This window comes from Myotis yumanensis, unplaced genomic scaffold (genome assembly GCF_028538775.1).
Source record: "Myotis yumanensis isolate MYYU_CA2020_CCGP unplaced genomic scaffold, mMyoYum1.0.hap1 SCAF_6, whole genome shotgun sequence".
Taxonomy (NCBI): domain Eukaryota; kingdom Metazoa; phylum Chordata; class Mammalia; order Chiroptera; family Vespertilionidae; genus Myotis; species Myotis yumanensis.
In genome coordinates this window covers 81,837,990-81,864,614 of record NW_027223757.1, presented here as the reverse complement: position 1 = coordinate 81,864,614, position 26,625 = coordinate 81,837,990, and the positions used below count along the sequence as shown (strand labels likewise).

Sequence of the window (26,625 nt, the reverse complement as noted above, 5' to 3'; positions counted from 1 at the left end):
GAAGACAATATCACTTCTAGGTATAAAACATAGAGAAACTTTCAGAAAAGTGGATAGGAGGTATGTACAGGAATGTTAATTGTAGATTCAATTGTAATGTCCATCAACCAGAGAATGGATGCATAGAGTGCCATGGAATACTATACTGCAGTGAAAATGAGTGAATCCAAGAAACATATACCAACATTGGCCATAAGATGTTTCTAAAGTTTGAGGCTACTGTGACCAACTTCTTGACTTGGAAGCTTTGCTTCGGCAGGCAGACTGTCTTGCAACTGAGGGTTTCTGGGCACACTTGTGACAGCAATAAAAAGGGCTGCACAGCAGAGAAGCCTCATGCCCGCTGCTAGAGCTCAGGTTGCTTGTTCTGAGGAAATAACTTCATAATCCTGTAAGAATTAAGTAGCCTTTTCCAATCTTAAACTATCTGCATTGCAATCAAGAAGTCACGTAGACATTTTAGGACTGGTTCCTGAGTTGCTCTTAAACAACTACACAGCCTGATGTTTCATCCTTTTCCATCATCCATCATCCCTCCCACTGTCCACACAGAGCAATACATCCATTAGAAATGCAGATGTGACCATGGGCCCAGGGTCTCAAGGTGGTTCATCTCGTTTAGCTCTCCCAGGTTGCTGACACATGTATATTTTTAAAAGGCCCGCAGAGCTCACCTGGTCCAAGTTTGGCCACGGCGTAGAGGAGGTCGTAGTTGAGGACTGGTGTGGCATCGCTGATGGGCTGCCAGCCAACGGGAGGAGATGCGGGGGGTGAGATGAGAAACTGTTTGGCGGGCTGTGGTGGAGCCAAATGCAGTTTGTCTCCGTCTGTTTCTGGAGTCTGAACCTTTCAAACAGAGTAGAAATGAAGACACATGATTCAGTATGCCTCAGAGGTGCCACACTGGTCTCACTTTTAGCTTAATAATTACTCCTTACCACACACCATGTGCTCAATCATCTTATCTCACCCTTAAAACAGCAGATCTCAACCTTTATTGTGCATCAGAATTACCCGGAAAGCTTACTAAGATATGCATTTCGGAGTCCTGGAGTTTCTGACTCAGTAGATCCGGGTGGGGCCCAAGGATTTCATTGCTAACACGTTCCCAGATGATGCTAATGAAGCTGGTCCCCACATCCACCCTTCCTTCTCTTGCCTCCTCCCTTCTTCCTTTAATTGAGGTGAAATTCACATAATATGAAATTAACCATTTCGAAGTAAACAATTCAGTGGCATTCAATATATTCCCAATGTTTGCAACCACGACTTCTATCTCTCGAAAAAAAATAAATCTTCATCACCACAGAGGAAAACCTAAACCTAGACCCAATAAACAGTTGCTGCCATTTCTGTCTCCAGTCAGAGCGTGGCAAGCACCAATATGATTTCTACCTCTGTGGCTTTACCTATTCTGATCGTTACGTGTAAATGGAATCATAGAACACGTGACCTTTTGTGCCTGGCTTCCTTCATTAAGCATAATGTTTTAAAAGTTCACTCGTGTGTAGCATGTATCACTATCTCATTCATTTTTATGGTTGAATAATATCCCACTGAATGAATAGACCACAATTTGTTTACCTGTTCACTTAATGATGCACATTTGGGTTGTTCCCACTTTTTGGCTAATACTGCTATGAACATGTGTGTACATGCATTTATTTGAGACCAATTTTCAATATTTTTCTATATATACCTAGCAGAGGAATTGCTGGGTCAGATGGTAACTGTATGTTTAACTTTTTGAAGAAACAAGTGGGGTTTTACAGATGGAGAAACTGAGGTTTCTACAAGTCATACATGTTATTAGCAGTGTGGGATTTGAGTATGGGTCTGAGGCCAAACTCTAAGTCCTTTTTGTTTTTTTTGGTTTTTATTTTATTTTATTGTAAGAACACTTAACATGAGATATAACCTCCTAATGAATTTCTAACTGGCTATTTTCAAAACACAAAAGACAACAAGTATTAGAAAGAAATCTTTATACGCTGTTGGTGATTCCTCAAAAAATTAAAAATAGAACCACAATATGATCCAGAAATTCTACTTCTGGGTATTTATCCGAAAGAATTAAAATCAGGCTCTTGAAAAGATATTAGCGCTCCCCATGTTGATTGCTACACTATTCACAATAGCCAAGACATGGAAACCACATAAATGTCCTTTGACAGATGAATGGAGAAAGGAAATGTGGTATATACATAATACGGAATACTCTTGAGCCCTGAAAAATAAATGAAGTATGTTCTTTTCATGGTACCATCTTTTAGAGTCCAATGTTGGAAACAATGTTTACTGACCAATAAGAGATGGATCAAGATTATCTACTGATGGAACATGATGGACATTGGTTTTGTATTGCAAGGACACTGTGTGCATTGCCAAGAATTACCCATCTATTTTTGGAAGAGTCAGAATTTACTTTGGGTTAAATAAAACACAAAACTAATTTCCATATGTTTGTAAACTTTTATTATGAATGTGAATCACTGAAAAGGTATACAGTCCACTAAAACAGTCATATAACTTAAGTTTTAAATATAATCTTGCCAGGAAGGTTAGGAGTAGTTGTGATTAGAGCATTCTTTACAACTATTACTTGGCATTTATTATGCATTTACCAAATTTTAGGCACTTCTATACCCAATAATTCATTTAATTCTATAATAGCACTATGGGTATATATCATCACCCCCACTTATAGCTGAGGAAACGGAGACCCAGTCAAGTTATGTAACTTATGCAGGTTGAAGCCCAGCTGTCAGTCCTCAGAGCCCACTTCTGAACCTCTATGCCAGGGGTCCTCAAACTACAGCCCGCGGGCCACATGCAAATACAAATATTGTATTTGTTCCCATTTTGTTTTTTACTTCAAAATAAGATATGTGCAGTGTGCATAGGAATTTGTTCATAGTTTTTGTTTTAAACTATAGTCCGGCCCTCCAATGGTCTGAGGGACAGTGAACTGACTCCCTGTTTAAAAAGTTTGAGGACCCCTGCTATGCTGCCCTGCGACACAGGTTTAGTTCTCAGTGGACTAAGTATAGACTACAAACCAATGTGAAAGTAGGTAAGAGCTCCATTTACATTTTGAAAAAGGCAGACAATAATGTAAGGCAAAAGGGTTACTTTTGATAAGAATTACCTGTGCAAAGTAGAGTTTTAATTTTTTCCCTCTGAACTGGGTTTCATGAAGCTCTATCCTGGCTCGGGCTGCAGATTTGGGATTGCTGAAGTTTATTCGGACACGTCGGAAACTCTTAAATAGCTGGAACGTCACGCAGTCATCATAAGTCCGGAACAGACCCTCAAATTTTTCCTGATCGAAACAAACACAGAGAAACATCCATTGGTCATGTATCTTCCATGATTGCCGGGAGCCGGTCCATCCTTGCTGTTTCAAGGGACCTGGCGTATATGGCATACTGTTCTTAATATGTTTGCTCCCCTTCTTGGCGCTATGTGTTTTAACCAAAGTCCCCTCTCCTAGAAAGGTTGTTTCCCCAGGTAGGGATTTTTCCCTGAGGTTAGGGAGGGGATACAACCCCTTAATTAAGTGCCAGGCGGGTAGTTAAGCTACATAATCTTTACTCCCTGGAATGGAGATAAGAACCGCCCTAACCTTTGTAATAGAAATTGACAGGATTAAAATCGGCTGGTATAAATATGGATGTAACAAGACAATAAACATCAGAACCTCATCAGCTCCTCATCAGCTCCTCATCAGCTCCTCATCAGATCCACATCAGAACCTCCTCAGATCCTAACCAGAACCTCGCCAGAGAACATGGCAAAAGATCCTGGCCAGAACCTTGCTAAAGAACTTGCCTGGAGAACCTAGACAGAACATGGCAGGAGAACCTGGATAGAACCTGGCTAGAGAACCCAACTCTGCTGATGAACTGAACACTGCCTTCATGTCATTCCTTCTTCGCCGACTCCGTCCACACCTTTGGGGACCCCTGGACCCGCTGGGATTGGACCCCAGCAATTGGCGCCCGAACAGGGACCCTTAGGTAAGCCCCCCATTCCCTTAGGTAAGCCCCACTCTCGGGACGGATAGGACTCCACCGTAGAAAGAGGGTGGATAGTCTTCACCAACTCCGTCCACACCTTTGGGAACCCCTGGAACAGGATTCCCCTAGGTAAGCCCCCCCGCATTGAGAACCCCCACACTCGGGACGGATAGGACTCCACCAGGGTGCTACAGACCCCCCTATAGAGGATAAGTAGGGTAAGAAGATGGATAGTACAGAACTTAGATTGAGAAGATGTGCCATACTGAGTCCAAAGAAAGAAGACTCTGTATTGATCTTTAGATTAAGAAGATGTGCCATACTGAGTCTAAAGAAAAAAGACTCTGTATTGATCTTTTAACACATATGCTTGCTAGCAGAGGAGTTAAGGTTACTCCCAGTCAGATGGAATGTTTTATACAAGAAGTATGTCCATGCTTTTCTGAGGAAGGAAAGGTGCCAGAAAGGTAAATGTAGAGGCATGGGAGAAGATAGGCCCAAGGAGCCTTATCCTTAACCCCACTGCAGCCTTTCTACCCCGGAAAAGTGCAGGATTGGAAAGCTCTCCCTGGGGTGATAGATCAGGACTCCAGTAATAGCAGAAAGCGCCAATCCTACTCTTAAAATGGATACAAGAGAGCATTTGGGGTTTTTTCTTTTTAATGCCTGCCTTGGATTGAGTAAATGCATTATGTGCGTCACCACAATGGATCCAGAGAAGCTCCTTGTCTCATCGTTCCAAAGACTTGGCATTGCCCCATGACAGAAAAGCGGAAAAAAGAAGAAAAGGAAGGCTATGCAAGGGACTGAGATGCCAACATGGGGTCAGCTGAAGAAGTTAACAACTGAGGCCCAACAGATGGTAGAAAAGCAAGAAGTGGAAGCTACTCTCTCAGCCAAATCCGAGGACTCTGAGTAAATCAGCAAAAGAAACTTTCATTTAGCAGAAACTCACTTATTTCGTCAAATGGAAAGACTTACTTACAGGAGCCTGGAAGGGACCTGATGTACTTTTAACCTGGGGGAGAGGAGATGCTTGTATGTTTCCACAGGATGCAGAATCACCTGTGTGGATTCCAGACCGTCTAATCCGACCTTATGTCACACGACCCTCCATCTCCTCCTCATCCTCCTCCTCCCCGGTATCATCCATATCGTCCGACCCAGAGGGCACAGCTGACTCCTCCCCGGACACCAACACTACCATCAAGCATGACCCTGATGGACCCTTTGATGCAGCCCTTCAACTCGCTGACACGTCGGGAAGCCCATCGCCAGTGATGCCGCCCGCTAGCCAGACCAACAAGGACAACCAAACCACCAACTTGAGGACAGCTGAAATCTCTTGACTGAAGAGGCCGGCAACCTCCTAAGGAACGGGGCTCCTTGTGCGCTTCATCCACTATGTTTATAGCTATGCTTATTGTCATTGCTTGCCAGTCTTCTTCCAAGTCTTAAACAGCCCAATCAGAGAGGTGGCCGCTGATTTACATGCGCTATCATTTAGAAAATAAAAAAGGGGGAATTTGCCGGGAGCCGGTCCATCCTTGCTGTTTCAAGGGACCTGGCGTATATGGCATACTGTTCTTAATATGTTTGCTCCCCTTCTTGGCGCTATGTGTTTTAACCAAAGTCCCCTCTCCTAGAAAGGTTGTTTCCCCAGGTAGGGATTTTTCCCTGAGGTTAGGGAGGGGATACAACCCCTTAATTAAGTGCCAGGCGGGTAGTTAAGCTACATAATCTTTACTCCCTGGAATGGAGATAAGAACCGCCCTAACCTTTGTAATAGAAATTGACAGGATTAAAATCGGCTGGTATAAATATGGATGTAACAAGACAATAAACATCAGAACCTCATCAGCTCCTCATCAGCTCCTCATCAGCTCCTCATCAGATCCACATCAGAACCTCATCAGTTCCTAACCAGAGCTCCGACCAGAACTTTGGCTGGAAATCCTGGCTATAGGTCCTGACTAGGCTGCTGATCAACTGAAGGCTGTCTTCGTGTCATTCCTTCTTCGCCGACTCCGTCCACACCTTTGGGGACCCCTGGACCTGCTGGGATTGGACCCCAGCACATGATGCCTGAGCTGACAAAAACAAATAGCTAAGTAAATGACCAGGCTGTTCCCAGCATAAAATTCAAACAGATTACTGGCCATGTTGTTTTTGTTTGTTTTCATCTGTCAGTCTGTTACCAGGTGCTAAACACACCTGTGGATTCAGTCAAAGGATCCATAACCTGGCTCCACGGATCCGGAGAATATAAGTGAATGGACTTTAAAGTGCATGAAAAACCTGAAAAGTATGCAAAATATTTAGTAAGTTTCTATGCACTTGTGTTTCTTCCTCGAGTGAGAGATCAGAGCTGCCCCAAGATTCTCAAAGAAGTCCATTATCTCCAAAATATTAGAGCTACTGAGTAAAGTACGTGGCAGACATTGGTAGTGATTATTGATCGTGGTGGCATTTTTCTTGCCTAAAGATATGGTAGCCCACACTCCCCAAACCCGCCTAGTGCCTTGTGATTAGCCCTGATCAATGAAATGTGTGAAGAAGGCAGGAAAAAAGCTTTTGAGAAGTTTTCTAGTCTCTGTCCTTGAAGATGGCTTGTGCTTAGTAGTCAGAAGCAGACTCGCCTCAGCCTGGGTCCCTGAGTGTCTGTGTGGAGTACAAACATCTTTCTCCCCTCTCTCATCCCATCCTGTAGATGACTGCCTTGACAAGGAAAAAAAGACCCTCTATTGCACTAAACCACTGAGATTTTGGGATAATTTTATTCCCACAGCATAACCAAGCTTATCACAATATACAGCAATCATTTAAGTTTTTTGATTCAATGCAATTTTCAATTCAATTGAACAAATCTCTATTAAATGCTCACTTTGTAAAATGCATGGTCTCTAGGAGAATACAGAGATGAGTATCATTTTGTTTCGACTCACAATGATCTAACAATCTAATGTGAGAGGCAGACATAGACACAAATAAGAGAATGCCCAAATGATTAGGAAAAGACTTAGAGAACTAAAAAATTTACATATTAATGCCATCTTTCTGGCTCCTCTTAGCTTTAAAAATATCCTTATTATAAGTAACAAAAACAGTGCATGTTAAATTACTGTTTTTCCATTAGTGAGTGTTCTTAATGGAGAAATTGACACTAAGGAAATAACTTCTATTAAAAAAAAAATCCAGATTCTTGCCCAGCCAGTGTTGCTCAGTGGTTGAGTATCAATGTATGAACCAGGAGGTCATGGCTCGATTCCTGGTCAGGGCATATGCCTGGGTTGCAGGCTCTATACCCAGTGTGGGGCATGCAGGAGGCAGCTGATCAATGATTCTCTTTCATCATTGATGTTTCTCTCTCTCTCTCTCTCCCTCTCTCTCTCTCTCCCTCCCTCCCTACCTCCCTCTCTCCCTCCCCCCCTCCCTCCCTCTCTGAAATAAATCAAAATATGTTTTAAAAATTCTGATTCTTTTATTTCTACAATAAAAGGTATGTTGTCATAAGAGTGAGTACAAGTGGGAATAGAGATGCACGAAAGATTAATACTGTAAGATTCACTGAATTTTGATTTGAAACAGACCTAAGGGATAATGAATTCAACTATTCTCTCACCACCTCTATCAATTTACCAATCAGGACCCTGAGGTCTGAAGAGATCAAGATTTGCCCATGCTCACATGGCCAGTTAGTGGCAGAGCCATGACTGGTCAAAGTCCTTGTGACCCTGAATATAGAGATGCTTTCAACTATGGAAAAAATTACACTGCTAAATTGAAAGGAAGAGATAACTGCTTTAATGGGAACAAGAGCTGGACAGCAATACACTGACCCAAGGCTCATGCGTGACATTGTCTAAGAGGAGCATCAATGTGGGGTTGTAAAATCACTGACTCTGAGGTTGCCACGTCAGAGAAGAACTTCTTGGGCATCCAAGAACTTGTCTCAGACCCTCAAGTCCCTGGCTTGTGATCCTTTCAAATGCTGTTGCCCATTTCTGAGATTCCCCAGGGCGTGGCAATCTATAACCCCCCCAGTTTTAATTCTTGAACCTGCACACTCTCTCTTTATATCATATCTATTCAGTCCAGAACCCCAAAGAATACAGTCAAAGCAAATTTGTTTGTTTGTTTGTCTGTTTCATGACATGCCTGGAATTTCAGGAGTTCTTTCTCTCCTTTTCATGCTCTGTTCTTATTCCCCTTTCCCTTTCAAGAGCAAAACAACATTCTTTCTCGTCTGTTCCTTGGCAGTTTTTTTCCTCATCTCTCAGGCCTTTGGATTAGCCAACTCCCAGGCCAGAGGCCTGAACTACCACCCCAAGGGGGCTCATTAAGAAATCTTTCTCATAATCCTGTGTTTTCCTGAACAGAAATCCTGGGAATGCATTGCTTTCTAGTTCATAATAATGACAGTCTTCTCAACTGGTCAAATCATAGATGGTAGTTTGATTAATTTGGGGAATTTTTAAAAACGGAAGGAATTAAGAGATTAAAAATACTTATTGCTATATAGAGAATCATCTTTTTTAGGATGAAATCCTTGGGTCATCCTGTGGCTCTATTTTTCCATTTCCAGTCTGGGAGTTCCCCCTCCCTATCTTACCCCAAGGTCTCAACATCAACAGTAAGATTATGATAAGATGGGGGGCAGGGAGCAGGTGCTCATTTTCTTTGAGTCTAACTCAGTGCTTCTCATTCTACATTTCTTCACAATGCCTCACATCTCAGTTGTTGAGCTGTTTGGCCTCAAGGGCCTGGCTGGATTAGGAGAAAGGAACCAAGGAGTCCTGGCCCTGGGCTCAGGGAGGGGTGACAATCAATGGCCGAGGTGCTGCCCCTGTTGGGAGGCCTTGGCAGATGTCAATATGGTTGCACTTCCTTCTCCACTGCTCCTCACCAAAGGCCTTCAGGCAGCTACTCCCATCAAGCCGGAGTTGGCAAATGACAGAAACCTTTTGACATCCCTTGTCTGGGGCTTAGGCCCTTTCATCAAACCTGGTGTGCTGCCCAGAGCTCAGCAGCCAGGGTTTGCATCCGACCATCTGGGGCCCACCCTCTACAATGACAAAAATAATAAACAAATAACATTTCCTTGACCTGTCCTCTCTGCACAAGTCTTTTGGGAATATGTAGGGACAAACGGCCAAGGGAGGGAGGGAGTGAAACCTGGCCAAGAATTAGGGACTTGCTGGCCATCTCTATTTTTTTCCATTAGTGACATGACAAACATTTCATTTGCTCAGGCAATATGATACCAGACCAAACTGGTTAGAGGCAGATCTAGAACAGTGAACCCGCCAGGCCCTTAGGCAAAACAGGGACAAGAACAAAGCCAGCCCCAGGGTTCCTCCACCTGCCCTTCTAGCACATCTTCTGTGGTTTTAATGCTCAGGTTCCCATCAGGCACACAAGCATATTTTGCTGTCCACTGGCTGCTAACTTCCTCCAGTCTGGTACCCCATAAGCCCAATAAATTCCTCATTTCCTTCTTAGTTTCCTTTGTAGCCACTAGTTAAAATAAAGTTCTACAGCAGCGATCTCAAACTTTGGTCTTAGGACCTTGCTATCCTCTTAAAAATTATGGGGGATCCCTAAAGGACTTTTGTGAATGTGGGTTTCATCTATCAATGTTTACTGCGCTAGAAATTAAAATGGAGAAATTAAGAAATTTTTATTTATAAATCCATTATATGTTAAAATAATACTTTATAAAAAATTACCTTTCCAAAACAAGAAAAAGGCAGTAAGAAGATTGGCATTGTTTTACCTTTTTGCAAATTTCTATAATTTCTAACTTAATAGAAGATACCTGGCATCTCAGGACTGCTTCTCTGTATTTGATCAGTTAACACTGTGCTGCTTTGTCTCTAGGGTATGAAGAAAAGCTGGCCTCACTCAATTATGCAGTTGGAAAAGGGAGGAGGATTTTAATAGCCTTTCAATGAATTTCGAATATTCTTCCTTGATACATCATTAATTTAATATATTTTATTGATTTTTTACAGAGAGGAAGAGAGAGGATAGAGAGAAACATCATTAAAACTCGACAAGTGGCAGCTGCTTAATAGGTATTATAATGTTGAATCTGTTTTCTTTGATTATATTAAAATCCATTTATCCATTTTGCATCTTTAATGGATTTTTTTACCTGCACATGTTCTGTAAGGGTGTGCATTGGTCATTCAGAAAGTATTGGTTCCTGAGTTATGCAGCTTTTCCAAATGTCAACGCCTGTCATTGCACAATATCAAAAATGCCATTCATTAATATTACCACCTGTCTTATCAAAGTTTTCAGATTCATGCTGGCGGATATTTTCCAAATTTTCCAAAATTCTAGCTTTTGCTTGAAAGTTTATTCTCTATCATTGGCAACAGCCACTGTTGGTTATTTTTCTTGAAGTAACATGCTCACTCATTCATTTTGAGAAAATGGCTGCCAAATATCAAGGTCTGCATAACTGTCATTTGCCTGTTAGTTATCTTTTCAAGTCAACAATTTGTTCCATGAGAAAAATACCTGCCCAATTCAGCTTCAGACAGCTTAGACTGCTGCCTCAAGCCAAGCATTGTGTTTTGGTTGCTACAGAGTGCTTTATGTGTACTCTCCATATTGTTATTCGGATTACTAAAAAGGCTCAAGGGTAGAGTTAATAAAATTATTAATTTGTACTGTTTCATCAAGGATGGTCTTATGAAAAACTGGTATTTTGCTTCTTACTTTTCTTTTCCTTTTTCTAAATTTAAACCATGAGTGTGAGGCTGTGAAGAATACAAATACCACCAGTACAGTTTGATACCACTGCATTGATTCATACCCTAAAGACAGTCACTTTTGCACCAGGGATGTGAATGTCAACACAGTTGAAAAGGAAATGTAGAGAATCGAAGATGGCGGCATAGGTAAACACCGGAGACTGCCGCCGTAAACAACCACTTCAAAAATACAACTAAAAGTCGGAACGGACATCAACCAGAACCACAGGAAGGCTGGCCGAGGAGAGACTCTTCAACTAGAAGCAAAAACAACAGCATTCCGATGCACAGAGGAGGCGCAGTGTGGAAAATTTAAAGGTACGGTGGTGCGGTGGTGAGGTGGTGCGCGCGCAAAGCGGGCTGGTGGCTGAGGGCGTGGTTGTCGTTTTCACTCAGGAGTGAGTCTCAGACTCTGGGCTACAGATCCGGGCGAGTCTCTAGGGACCCAGACTCAAACGGGAGAAGCGGGACTGTCTGGCTACGGCCCCTCCGAGGTTTGCAGCGGTTGCTGGGACAGAGAGGCAGAGCCCCTGGGGACGGACTGAGAGCAGCCATAGCTGCTCCCTCCCCCCGCCCTGTGGATCCCGCCCCACCCAAGCCCTGCGCACAGCCATTTGCCGATCGCCTCAGGCAAGGGCTGGACTAGTGCCTCCCCAGAAGACAGGCGCTTTCCAAACAGCTGATTCCTACAGCCAGTCGGCCTGGTGGTCAAATCCCTCTAGTGTTAACTACAACAATTAAGGCTTGGCTAGAACAAGACTGCGCACAGAGACCACAAGGAGGTGCACCAAGAAAGCATAAAAGATGCGGAGACAAAAAAACATGACAGAAATGGAGGATATGGAGCTAAGAATCGCAATTTTGAGGGCTTGCCATAAATTTGTGCAGAGCCTCACGAAAACTAATGAGACCCTCGATGCTACGATAAAGAAATTAGAAAGTAAGCATACACGGACTGAAATAAAGAATATTATACCCAATAGCAGACCAGAGGAGCACAAAAATCAAACCAAAGATTCGACAAAAAACACCCAATTGGAAAAGCAAAATGAAAAAAGAATCCGAAAGTGTGAAGATAGTGTAAGGAGCCTCTGGGACAGCTTTAAGCGGACTAATATCAGAATTATTGGAGTGCCAGAAGATGAGAGACAGCAAGATATTGAAAACCTATTTCAAGAAATAATGGCAGAAAACTTCCCCCATCTGGAGAAAGAAATGGACTTACAGGTCCAAGAAGCGCAGAAAACCCCAAACAAAAGGAATCCAAAGAGGACCACACCAAGACACATCATCATTAAAATGCCAAGAGCAAAAGACAAAGAGAAAATCTTAAAAGCAGCAAGAGAAAGAGGCTCAATTACCTACAAGGGAATACCCATACGACTGTCAGCTGATTTCTCAACAGAAACTTTGCAGGCCAGAAGGGAATGGCAAGAAATATTCAAAGTGCTGAATACCAAGAACCTACAACCAAGATTACTTTATCCAGCAAAGCTATCATTCAGAATTGAAGGTCAGATAAAGAGCTTCACAGATAAGGAAAAGCTAAAGGAGTTCATCACCGCCAAACCAGTATTATATGAAATGCTGAAAGGTATCCTTTAAGAAGAGGAAGAAGAAGAAAAAGGTAAAGATACAAATTATGAACAACAAACATGCATCTATCAACAAATAAATCTAAGAATCAAGTGAATAAATAACCTGATGTACAGAATGAACTGGTGATTATAATAGAATCAGGGACATAGAAAGGGAATAGACTGACTATTCTTGGGGGGAAAAGGGGTGTGGGAGATGCGGGAAGTGACTGGACAAAAATCATGTACCTATGGATGAACACAGTGGGTGGGGAGTGAGGGTGGAGGGTGGGGTGGGAGCTGGAAGGAGGGGAGTTATGGGGGGAAAAAGAGGAACAAATGTAATAATCTGAACAATAAAGATTTTAAAAAAAAAAAGATTATCGGGATAAATTGTTGCATACACTACAGCTCTTAGAAAACTGCATTTCCTTTTCTGAGCATTCATAGATTTAACTCAGGACCAGATTCTTTTGTTTCTGCATCAGCTATCACGTTCTGAAAGGCAGCACAGCACCTAGGGCAACTGAAAGACAGCTCTGGGAACGTCCAGGTTCACCCTGTACTTCCTGTGCAAACTTGGACAAATTACTCCACCCTGATGGGCTTCAGTTTTGTCATTTGTTAAAAGGTAAAAGGAAAATTTCCTGGAAGAATTACTGTGAGCATTTAATGAGACAACGTAGCTAAAATGCTTGGCCTTTAATAATGGCTATTCTGTTGCCTGCTGCTGTCTCAGGCCCTGGAAAAGAGCCCTCCCAGGGCTCAGGAAGGGTTCTTTCCTGACCACCCCCCCCCCCCTCCCCGGACTTCCCTTTCTCTACTCCCAGCAGGACACACAGAACTGTGGCCCTGAGGTAGGAGAAAGGAACCTTGTAGAGTAGGCAGGGGAGGCAAAATAAAAGGAAAACAAATGGGGAGGGGGCAGCCAGAGAAGGCATTTGAGGAAGGCAGGTTATTTACAGCAATCGGTGCACAATTAGGCAGAATTAAGAACTGAAAGCAGAGGGAGGGAAGGATGAAGGGAGATTTTTAAAAAATATATATTTTATTGATTTTTTACAGAGAGGAAGGGAGAGGGATAGAGAGTTAGAAACATCAATGAGAGAGAAACATCGATCAGCTGCTTCCTGCACACTCCCCATTGGGGACGTGCCCGCAACCAAGGCACATGCCCTTGACTGGAATCGAACCTGGGACCCTTGAGTCCACAGGCTGACGCTCTATCCACTGAGCCAAACCAGTTAGGGCTGAAGGGAGATTTTTATCTACTCCAACAGGAATGATATTCAAAGACATGGATAGCAAGCTCAGTATGAATTTTTAACTTGGCAATTTTTTGGTCTGGTATATATTTTTGTCTTTCTTGTTCATGTACATGTATGGAATAGTGATAGTATCGTCTTATTGTTTTCTCAAAGAGCACAGTGAAATTTTCTAGAATTTAACCTAAGGTTATCCAGATTCTATTATTTCCTTTTCATCTTTAAAACCAGAACCTAACATTGGAAGCAAAGTATTGATAGGCCACCTCATTGGTCCCAAATCCATCTCTCAAAATTATTTATTTTCAGCTATATCCAGTCCATCAGTTTTATTTTTACTTTGTCTTCAGTTCCATTAGGAGGAGAATCCTTAGGAAACCAAGGCATTTGCTGCCTCCGTTCCAGAAGTTTGGCAAGGATCTGTGAACTTTTTAATTTGGATGGGTGGGGACAGGTAATTCCAGAATTGTAGACCATTCAGCTCCTCCTGAGTTAGATTTGAACTAGATGCATTACTGTCCCCCCTCTCTGTGTGAAGTTAATTATCCTCAGGACATTTTATGTAAGCAAATGTTTAAATATAAGTAAATGTGGACGAAAGGGGCCACTTGCTAACCTGACAAGCTCAGGGAAGGCCTGCATGGCAGTCTTGCAAACTCAAAGACCTAAAGTAACCACAAAAGATGGTCTGAAATTAAACTTTAACTAAAAGCAGTGACCTCCTAGGCCGGTGTCTTCCCTGACAAGGTCAACCTTTACCTTAAGAGAGCCTATCTGTCTTTTTGCACCTATGATAACATATTCTTGAAATGTCAGGGTAACTTGAACTTCCCTTTTTTTCCAGACCCCTCAGGCCACAAACAAACGCCCAGGGCACCAGGACAGAAGACCATAAATTCCTTCATTGTTATTGTTATCATGTTAATTGTTGACTTTTAACTATCCTGCACCCACCTAAGTATGTGTCCATCATTTTACTTTTTATCCAATCCCAGAGGTCCCCTCCTCCCCCTCACCTTTGCTTTCTCCTGCCTCTCTAATCTATCACCAATGGATTTCATGTAACCCATCTACATCTTCTTTTATTGCAATGTATAAAAGTAGATGAAAAACCGCCATTCCCTGGAGCATTATCCCAATACACTGAGATTCTACTTTCCAAGCAATTGTCGACAGTTTGGCTCAAATAAACTTACAGAAATTCTTTACAGGTTTGAATGTTTATATGTTAACATAAAACATAAATTCTAAAGCCATTTTGTTACTTTTCCCATTTAGTATTATTGATCTAATAATCAAGAGCTGGATAAACCTGATTTACTTTCATCGGTAATTATCCTAAAGCAGTGACTCAACTGGCGAGCTGTGAAATTTTAACACATGCAATACCTGACTCTTTAGTCAGGGGCACTGATCTGTTTTCCCTTAGATTGTCAAATTAAATAACAAGAGCCAACACAAAAAAAAAGAAAAAAAAAGAAAAGGAAATGTTTGAGTATTATTATGAAGATAATTTTGAGAATTATCTTGAGAATTCCCGGAAGTCAGTAGACCACCTTCTGAGAACTGCTATGCAATAGATTATCAGAGAAAGGAAGAATTTGGTTGCACCCTGGGGTGAAGACAAGAGGACTAGTGAGAATTTTAAGAAGGAAGAGATGGGTTATTCAGGGAAGTATGATGATAGCAAGTGTAAGCTGTGGGAAGGCGAATAGGATGAGGATGGTTGGTCTTAGCAAATGAGAGGCCACGGGTGATCCCACTGGAAGCTATTTTAACAGATGTGGAGTAAAATAGAGATTGCGATAGATCAGCGATTCTCAACCTGTGGGTCGCGATCCCTTTGGTGGTCGAACGACCCTTTCACAGGGGTCGCCTAAGACCATCCTGCATTTCAGATATTTACATTACGATTCATAACAGTAGCAACATTACAGTTATGAAATAGCAACGGAAATAATTTTATGGTTGGGTCACAACATGAGGAACTGTATTTAAAGGGCCAGAAGGTTGAGAACCACTGTTATAGATTGAGGAATGAATATGGCAGGGAAAATGGAGAAAGAGTTTGGCAATGACAAAGCAGGAACTGAGATGATAACTATGTGGGACGTAAGGGTCATGAGAAGATTCTTAGTAATGTGGGGAGACACTTATTGGTTGGAGAAGCTGAAGGAAAGAGAAGAGCCAGGAAAGAGGGGAGGAGAATGGAAACAAGAGCTGTAGGCATTTCCTCCTGTGAGAGAGCTGACGAGGTAAGGGTGGCTGAGTCTGGCAATGGAATAAGCAGAACTAAGATGGCTTTTTGTTTTGGTCCCAGGGAAGTGGAAGGTGAGGCCCACTGTTCAAAACAGAGAAGTTGAAGGGAGACACGGCTTGAGGAGCTTGAAGAAGATGCAGAATAGCCGTCACGGTCAGAAGTAAGGAGAGTCCGTGTGGACGAATCTGAAGACTGTGTTACAGGTTGAATTATTTCCCTCCCAAAAGATATGCTGGAGTCCCCAGGACCTCAGAATATGACCTTATTTGTTAATAGGCTCATTGAACATGTGATTAGTTAAGATGAGGTCATGCTGGAGTGTGTGTGCTGGGCGGGGCGGGGAAGGGGCTAATCCAATATGACTGCTGTCCTTCTAAGAAGACACCCTGTAAGACAGAGACGTAAGGAGAAGCTCACACGAAGACGGGGGATTGGAGTGATGCATCTACCAGCCATGGATGCCACAGACTGCAACTGCCCGAAGCTAAGAGGAGACAACAGCATGGCCCTGCTGACACCTTGATTTTGATCTTCCAGCCCCAGAACAGAGAGACAATATACTCCTGCTACTTTAAGCCATCAGTTCCAGCAGCCCCAGGGAACTAATACAGGCAGTTATGCAGCACCAGTGACCAACTAAATCTGGGAATGATACAGTTTCAATAGAGCCAACCAATACAATTAGGCCTTTTTTTTTTTCTAGGAGAGCAGTGAGTAGACAGGTGGGTCATTCTAGGGTTGGGTGTGCAAGACAGGGGTGTGTATACACGTGTCTGTTGGGGGGGGGGGGGGAGAAGGGAGGACCAAGAGGAAACTGTTCGATGTATTCTACTTGATTGGTTAATACAAAACCCCAAAGTATTTTATAGAATAGTAGAATTTTAAAATATTACCTTCAATATAACTCTAAACCAGGCAGGCTGCAGATAAACAATATTGTCTAATATATTATCTCACTGAATCATCACTTTCCTGAACAGGCCCTTTGAGAGAGTGTTGGAATTATCATCATCTTTGCGTAGCATATGAAGCAACTGAAAGCCAGAGAAGTTAATGGCCTTTACAAAGTCACACAACTAACTAGTTAGCAAAACCAGAATTAGTAAGCTCAAGTGGGTTATACTACATAAATATCATTGATGGTATGCAAACAAATGAGAAGCTTGAAAAACAAGAGCATCAGCATTCCTTGTCCATCTGAGAGAAGGTGCTGTTGCTGAAGACTGCTGGAGAAGTCCAGCAGTGTCTTTATCTTCATTCCTAACGGTGCTGCGGGCCTTCATGTACTTTTCAATTTTCTCTCATGATCCCTTTGGGTATAAATTATTTTAATAAGACATTTAGCTTCTCTCAAATTCGCAAGGCTCTCATCCGTCAGATAACACCTCCCAGAAATTGCCTAAGAATGAAACAATTCATTCAGGTTTATCACCTCTGGATGGATGTCACTGACAGGTCATGTGCAGATCCAAGTTAAAGGATCACCCTGGATTTTACGGGCCGCCCAGGAGGGCCTGCCGTCTAAAGGACTGCTACTGCAAATCTCGCGGATGCAGACTCCTTATGTGAAAGGAGTAACCTGGCCTGCATGTGGGGGTTTACATCTGGATTTTAACCTATGATTTCACAGGCCAGGCAGACTTGTTTTAAATTATGTTGTGTTTCATTTGTGGTTTTGATATTTCCTAAATAAAAAAATCAGCAGGAAAAGAGGGCTTTCAACCCTCCTTTTTTGTTTTGTTTTTAATAGAAAACATTTATATTTTTTATTATTTATGTATATTTTATTTTTTTATATTGTTATAACTTTTTAAAAAAAATCTTTCTTGTTAAAAGTTTTACATATGTTTCCGTCTTCCCCCCATTGACCTCCCCCCGCCTGCTCCCACCCCCCCAGCACATGCCCCCACCCCCTTATTGTCTGTGCCCATTGGTTATGCTCATATGCATGGATACAAGTCCTTTGGTTGATCTCTTACCCACCACCCTCCCCTGCCTTCCCTCTGAGGTTTGATGGTCTCTTCAATGCTTCTATGTCTCTGGATCTATTTCTGTTCATCAGTTTGTGTTGTTCATTATATTACACAAATGAGTGAGATCATGTGATATTTATCTTTCCCCACTGGCTTATTACGCTTAGCATAATGCTCCCAGGTCCATCCATGCTGTTGCAAATGGTAAGAGTTCTTTCTTTTTTATAACAGTGTCTCAACCTTTCTTTACTGATAAAAGAAGTGGACAGCCCAGCTGGTGTGGCTCAGTGGTTGAGTGTTGACCTATGAACCAGGAGGTCACTGTTTAGTTCCCAGTCAGGGCACATGCCCAGGTTGTGGGCTCAATCCACAGTAGGAAGTGTGCAGGAGGCAGCCAATTAATGATTCTCTCTCATCATTGATGTTTCGATCCCTCTATCCCTCCCCCTTCCTCTCTGAAATCAATAAAAATATATTAAAAAATAGAAGTAGACAGACTTCATGCTACATAACTGCTCCAAGAAAAGATACTTCACAGGCAAAGGCATGTAGGTTATTACTCTTTTCTCTGAGTCCTTGTGAGAGACAGATCTCAAACTTGACCCCAAGCTCAGAAGGACCCGATTTGTCCTAAAACCTTATGGCTTCACCACTCACGACTCTCACTTTCCATGGTTTGTGTTCGATTCTGTTTTTTCATTCCTAGCGGTGGCCCTCAAGTTCACTGTGGCAGGATAACATTGCTATGCAAGGGCACATTTTAACTTCTTTACTTAAGGAAGTCTCCATTTCTCTTATCCCACTGAGTCATCATCCATACATTTAGAACTGGCAAAATAAAATCCCAAAACTCCCTCCAAACTAAGAAAATGTACAGGGTCTGTAAACTGGAAAGTTCTTTGAACAGGGGCTCATCTAAGTATTGTGGAGCCTGAAGCTTTGACATCTTGGGATGCCCTCTTTAAGCAAAGTAACACAAAATTAGGCACAAGGTTTAACTTTTGCACATTTTATAAAAATGGATGAGCACACGCCAGGGCCCTGCCGTGTTTTGGTAGAGGTCCATGCAAACGAGGGCCCTGAAACTGACAAGTCCTTCGGTTGATCTCTTACCCCCCACCCTCCCCTGCCTTCCCTCTGAGGTTTTATTCACTTTTTAGGAAATGTGACTAAGAGACTGAGCCAACGATATGATCACCAAGCAGTCTGGAGCATAGGTTTTCAGAACAGCTAAAATAAGCCCAGTGCTTACATCACTCTCACTGATGAGAGTCACTTCCTTAAGGGTTTGAATCACCAGAATGAGAGCCAAGAACTTTGAATTTGCAAAGTTTCAGCCCAGGAATCATAGGTGGCTATGTCCCTGGCCCGTGTGAACCCATTTGTAAATACTTAAGGTGGAGAACTGAGGAGGGGAAACAAGTTAGGGGGTGCTTGAAACCCGTCCTGTGGGTGTTCAGTAAGGGGCAGTAGGTGCCAGATGAATGGACCAAGAAAGGCATCTGCATGCCCAGGGCCCTGTGGGGTCGAACTCCGTGCAGCGAGCCCACCCTTTGGGTGAGTGAGACCCTGCCAGCACCTGAATGCAGGGCTTGTTCTGGTGGGTCACACTAACCCCACCAGGTGCCCAGGGTGTGACAAGCAAAATACCTGCACGCCTACATGCTCCCTGCCTGCCTCCCAGGACACTCGTGCCCTTCTAAGTTTCCCAATGGGTCTTTGAACACACAGGGACTATGGGGAGGAGAATGCCCATGTCCTGAGGGTTCGAGGGGGTGGACCAGGCACACTTGGGAACTCTGAGAGCACTGAGGGGCACAGATCTCTGTCACATGCCACAAATTGGACATATCTGCATAGTGATAAATACAAAGAAAGGATCTGACAGTCCTTTTATAGCTGCCATGTTTACAGCACCAATGGCTGCCTTGGTTCAGGCCATTTCCTGAGGGCTAACGACAGCTTCATCCTTCTCTGGGCCACCACCTTCTCACCTCTGCTGGTCGGTCTGCAAGAGCTCCTGTGGCTGCCAGCAGCCCTGCCTAGATATTTGCTCGAACTGTGCATGTGTAATTGGTGAGAGGCACAGGCTCCTTTATGGCTTACCCACTCTCCACACAGGGATTGCATTTCAAATGCATTTAAATATTGGTTTACCTATTAGACACAGGTAAAGAGGAGCAGTGTAATGCCATATTATTAGCACAGACTCTAGGGCAGCGGTTCTCAACCTGTGGGTCGCGACCCCTTTGGCGGTCAAACGACCCTTTCACAGAGGTCGCCTAAGACCACCCTGCATATCAGATATTTACATTACAATTCATAACAGCAGCAACATTACAGTTATGAAGTAGCAACGAAAATAATTTTATGGTTGGGTCACAACATGAGGAACTGCATTTTAAAGAGCCAGAAGTTTGAGAACCACTGCTCTAGGGCCACTCTATCTAGTTCAAATCCTAGATCTGGGATTTGTACAACCTTGAGCCACTTACTTACCTATTTGACACCACAGTTTTCTTATCTGTAAAATACCTAGGTGGATCAGCAGGATCTACCTCATAGGGGTGTCCTGAGCATTAAGTGAATTAGTTATTTAAATAACTTGGAAAGCTGCTGAGCTTAGCGAGAGTGAGTTGTTACTATTATGCATCCAGACTGGAAGATGATGATATTTGGCCTGCTAGCTCTAGCTGTACCACCTCCGTATATCTAGATCCAAGTAAATCATCATCTATGCCTATGTCTATCTATATTTGTATCTATGCTTGTGCCTCTATCTAATCCTTAAAGACTGTAAAGAGCAATTATAGGAGTACCCAGCATAATATCTCATATAAATTAAGGCTAATCACACCAACAGCATTTTATTAATGTTACTATCTACTTAAAATGTAGAGCCCAAATTAACCATCAAGATTTCTTTCTGGGATGCTAAGCTTTAAAAAATGTCCTTTGCAAAACCAGCATAGTAAAATAAATAATTCTAAGGTAGAAATCAACTGGTAATGGCCTTCAGCCCTTTCCTATGGAGATCCAGCTCAGAGAGGCAGGGAGCAAAGATGCCAGCCACTAGGGAAAATCTCTGACAATCAGATACCTCAGCTACCTGAGACTTGTTAAGCCCCTCCCACCTGACTACTTCGCCTGTCTCAACACACTTCAGCTACCTTTCAGACAAACCCATCTCCACCAACTCTATTCTCACATTCAACTATTTCCTGAACATTTCCTTTGGGATATCCGGTAGGTACCCTAAAATTAATGGCTTAAAAAAAGACAAATTCTTTGCTGGGGTATCTAAATCTCCTCTCTCTCTCTCTCTCTTTCTCTCTCTTTCTCCAAATGGCCCCAAGCTCCCCAGCTGCTCAAGCCAGGAGGCTGAATGTCATCCTGCTCTTTGCCTTCTCCCTCATCCCACATCCCACCATTCAACAAGCGCTGTGTTCTTTCCACCCTTCATTATCTGATCATATTCCTTCTCTATAAAATCCTTCAGTTACTTCACATAGCTTTAGAATACAGGTTGGCTTAGCATTAAAGACCCTTTATAAAATGACCATCTCTCTCAGCCCCCTAACTTCATATCTAACCTTTGCCCTCACCTGTCCCCTGCACTCCAGCCAGACTTGCACTTACAGGTTCCCAAAGGCAGGCTAGTCTGTATCTCCAAGCCTTCTTGCACTTGCTCTCTCTTCGGCCAGTGACACCCTTTTCCTTCAGATAACTTATTTTTTTCTGTATTCTTATTTTACCAGTTTTATTGAAATATATTTGACATATAACACTGTATAAGCTAAAAATGTTTACATAAGGGTTTCATAAGTGTATATATTGAATAATGATTACCACAATAGAGTTAGTTACTATCCATCAACTCACATAGTTACAAATATTTCTCTTCTTGTGTTGAGAATTTTAAGATCTATTCTCTTTGCCATGTTCAAATATGTAAGCCAGTATTAACTATAGTCATAAGTGTATTACATCCCTATCAGAAAACTTCTAATTATCTCTCAAGTCCCCATTTATTTCTCCTATCTATGAAATCCTCCCAAATCCTACTGAGGTTCCAACATCTTCCCCTGTGCTCCCTTCACAGACTTATCTAGTCCATGAGGGTAACTGCACCCTCATTAACCAGAGTGTAAGAACATCAAGGGCAAGAATAGTTCATTGTCTGTGTCCACTGTTCGTGTACTCATTATTGGTGTCCATATGGAAAGGGCTCACCTGGTAATGAAACAAACAAGGCATTGTGGATGGAGCAGTCCTCCCATCTCCCCTGACACTACCTTTTGATAAATTTTTCTTCTCTTCAAAGCTACTCTTCAATAAAATCAACAAATATGTACTGAACATATGGACTAAGATTCTGCATACTGCAATAGGAAGCCAACAATCAAATTCAACACATTTCTCCCCAGAAGTCTTTCCTAACCCCTTCCCCCTTCCTCCATTTAGATTTAATCCGCTACTTCCTTCAACTTCTTAAAAACACTCTACACCTCTTTTCAAAATAATATGTTACCAATATATGTGTGTGTGTGTGTGTGTGTGTGTGTACTAGGGGTGTCACTAAAGATTTCAGGGAAGAAACGGTAAATGAAGATGGATGGAATGTTGACGTGTGGTGGTGGGAGCATTTAGAAGAAGCTTTTTGTTCCAGGCAGGGCAGCAGCATTACCAAAGGATTTATATATTCCTATTCATCTGAGGTAACTTCTAAAAAAAGGTATTTGGGGCCACTTATACATGAAGAGGACAAAAATAATAGTCAGTCCTAAGCCACATTGCCCTAGGCGTGGACACTCACACTGCTAGTAAATACTTAGGGAATTGTAGGAAACCTCCAAAAATGAGAATTAAGGTTTTATTATTTTAAGGGTCTTATACAGCGGTTCTCAACCTGTGGGTTGCGACCCCTTTGGGGGTCGAACGACCCTTTCACAAGGGTCACCTTAAGACCATCGGAAAACACATATATAATTACATATTGTTTTTGTGATTAATCACTATGCTTTAATTATGTTCAATGTGTAACAATGAAATTGGAGGTCACCACAACATGAGGAACTGTATTAAAGGGTCGCGGCATTAGGAAGGTTGAGAACCACTGGTCTTATGTGGTTCTTACGACATTTATTTTCCTAGTAATATGTGATACTGAATACATCTCATTTGAATTCTAAATGACAGGTCATGGCCCTGCTGATGATGCACACGGGACAGACAGCTCACCAGCACCAACACAAACTTAGGAAATGCCACACAGGTTTGTAGCTGAATGAGGTAAGAAATGCACTTCTAAAAACAAACGTCGTTCTATCTTCCTGAGACTGAAGGGAAGCCTCTGTTTTAATATCGAACTGTCAATAATTGATGAGGACATTTTTAGTATGTTTAATGTTACGTTAAAGGGCTAAATCCTAAATATGTTCCATATCACATCCTTCTGAAGAGAGGCAATTTAAAATTTAATACATTCATTTTGCCATTTGGCATAAGATCAAAGCAAGGTTTTCAAAGGCAGCGTGGTGTCCTTAACTTATTTTTCCTATGAAAATGAAATGGCATTTGCATTCTTTTGAGATGCAGATGTGAACAACTTTTTGCAACTCAATCTTTAAATCTAGGTAGAAAGTCCACAGCTTGTTTCGCTCCTAATGGTCTACCTTACTGTTCCTGTTGCTCCTCTCTATTACACTTTTTTAAAATATTATTATGTTAGGTTCTGTTCTCTCTGTTCTTTATGTAATGACATCAAAGGAATACATGATCATGCTAAAATCCTGTTATAAAACTAAATCTTTTATGTTCAAATTCTTTGATATTTGAAGCTAAAATGATTGTTTCAACCCATCACAAATTTGGGGTACAAGATCCCCAAAAGAAAGCCTCATTCTGAACAGTCAACACCGACCCTCTGGACCAACTCCACAGCTGTAGCTAACACTGAGCATGATTTGGGATTGAGATTTTGCTCAGTGGTAAATTTCCCTTGTCCATTTATGAGACAACCGCTAGGTACTACAGGTCTAAGAATGTCTAAGGGTCGAATGCTTTTGATATGCCAAGCCCTCTCTGAGCCCTTCCCATAGAGTAGCACATTTCATTCTCACAATAAGCTCATGAGGCAGATAAAGAGATTCAACAATTTGCCTAATAAGGCCAGTCAGTCAGGGACAGAATGCAGATTTCATCCCAGAGAGTCTGGTACCTGGAGTTACAGTCTTAACCTCTAGGATCCCCTACCTAAGGCCAGAAGAAGTTGGGTTGGAATGGTGTCACCCTTTTTTTTTGGCATCTCACCCAATAAGATGGATACCATCTTTTGTCTTCAGCCAACTTTGCTCATGAATATCTCACAGACCAGCAGCAGTGTGAAGAATTTCTCTAAAATCCTAGGAAAGATGGATGGAACTGGAATGGAAGCTTCGTCTGCCAAAAGGACGAGAGCTTCACATAGGTAGTCCAGACTGGAAGCAACTGCCAATTGTATCATAGTGATGAAAATATATTTCCCCACAGTAGAGGGGTGTTTGTGCGTGCATATTATACGCAAAGTTCAGGAGTGTTCAACATAAGCCTGACTTAGGGCCCAAACCATTGCCAGCCAAGAAGAATGCTTTGAGAATTCTCTTCTCTCCCTGTGATAGAAAGTTTGGGAAGAAGTAGGCAAGCTGAGTGAAGCTGGCAACTTGTCATCACTACAATTAGGATCACTCTACAGTGTATTGTTGAAGTCAGGGCTTTGAAGGGGGGAGTGCTTTTGATTATGCATGACCTCAGGGTGTCCTGGGTACACTGGACACATGCTCACCTGAATCCCTGATTCCGAAACTGTGGCCCTCAGCCCACTAGAAAGATGTGATGGTCCTCCCAATGGGCAGATCCTCTCTGAACATGTAAACCTTTCTCAGTAGTTCTTAGCAGCAAATCATGCACATACCATAGACTTTCCTCCTAGTAAGGGCTACTTACTTATAATCTAATGAGAGAGTGAGTTAGGGGTTACCAAAACCCATAAATGAATTTATTGAAGGATTCTAGTTAGGCATTTAACTAAAAAATCTGGCTGCTGCACAACTCTTGGTCCTGCTGCACCCGACACACAGAAGGTGGAATTCCTGAACCTCTCAGCAATAATAGTCATCACTACCACTCAGACCTGCCAAAGTGCAGTCACTGTTCTAAGTGCTGTGTGTCATCCTGACAACCCAACTTGTGGAACACGGACCACCACCAGCAGCAGCAGCAGCCCTGGGTGCTTGTCTAGTAGGCATCACCTCAGTCCCTAAGCCCCCCGAGAGCTACTGATTCAGAATCTGCATTTCAACAAGAGCCCCAGATGGGTAGTGTCCTTTTTACATTTGAGAAGTACCAGATCAGAAGACGTGGGTGGGGCCATCTGAGAAAAAGAGCTTCCTGACTCAGTGAATAAACTGATTTATGTAATTGTGCTACTGGGAATTACAGTGCTATCCTCCGGTGCTAGCATTTTTCCATTCTTTGCATTCATTCATATATTTATAGAATTGCACTTAGCAACTACTCCTGTTGATTGTTTCATACTTACAACCACTACATTGTTTTTACTTTGGTTATTATTTTGTTCTTTGCAAGTTTTGGTTTTCACTGGGTTCTTTTCCCCCTATAAAGAGGGGACTCATCAGGTAGGTGGGACACTGTGTTGGAGGTTCCCATAAAAAAGTGAAGAAAATCCTGAAGAGACTTTCAAGTGACACCAGCTTTGGCCTCAGCTGATTGATAATATTAATCCCAGTCTGCCTGTGCGTATATCCAGGACAATTTATCAGTCCATTTAAGACCAAGAAGTTTAAACATATAAACTACACCGTACTTAGCGTTGCATCATGAGTGCAAACACCAAACCTCCTTATCTCACTCAATTTTAATCACTTCCCCCCAAATTCCCAGTGATCAAGTTTTCTCTTCAGCATCACTTTAACCTCTATTTTTAGAAGGGACAGTAGAGGTAACTTACTCCAAACCCTTTACCTTGAAAGTTAAAAGGTATAAAGTGAAGAGCAATGAGGAGACATGCCCAAGGCCTCGTCACTGGTCAGAGGTAAAACTGCACTAGAACTTGGGACCTGAATGCACAGACATTCAAAATCCAAAGACAGGACAGCAACATTTAATATCAAGAAATTCTGCTGATACATCTTGACCTTGTGAATAATGAAAGGCTTTGAATCAAACAAAGATGTCCAGAGGTGTCGTCCTGGAAATTCCCTAAGAAAAGCAGGTCTGTGATAATAAATTATTTTTTAGAACGCCTCAAATATAAATTTCACCCCGATTTTCCATTTCAAAAATCAAGGCCAAAAGGAGGTTAATGACTCATTAAAGATTAAGGACAAGGGGTGGCAGTACCCGGCCCCTAATTTCACAGCCACTTGACAGGTTCTAGTTATGAACCATGTTGTCACTTGAAAGAATTACTGTTGTTCTCCTTAGAAAACAACATGGTCAGGGTAGACCGACTGCAAAACATACACGAATATGTGGAACAAAAGGACCCCATCCATCCAAGATCATCACATTAACATGTTATTAAATTAAAGCATTACATTTATCAATTTTACTTAAATTTATCAGAGAAAAATGATAGTCGACTTTTATAAAAAGACTTCTTCAAAACAGGAACTATTATTCTCCTAAAGGAGTTTAAAATAAAAAATCTTAAGAAAAATAGGTTTATGTTTTCAGGTATAAAAGGTAAGTCAAGTGTCATGAAAAT

The 26,625-nt window shown here is 42.2% G+C and overlaps 1 protein-coding gene across 4 annotated transcripts in view; it reads right to left on the bottom strand.

The window, feature by feature from the left end:
* RCAN2 (regulator of calcineurin 2) overlaps window positions 1-26,625 on the bottom strand; it is a 244,270-nt gene that overhangs the window by 18,352 nt on the left and 199,293 nt on the right. For all 4 annotated transcript variants that reach the window (XM_070418474.1, XM_070418473.1, XM_070418475.1 and 1 more), the window contains 2 exons: window positions 3,149-3,322; window positions 675-846 (listed from right to left, as the gene is read on the bottom strand). In XM_070418474.1, coding sequence (XP_070274575.1) covers window positions 675-846; window positions 3,149-3,322 — 346 coding nt within the window. The remainder of the gene's footprint in view (window positions 1-674; window positions 847-3,148; window positions 3,323-26,625) is intronic.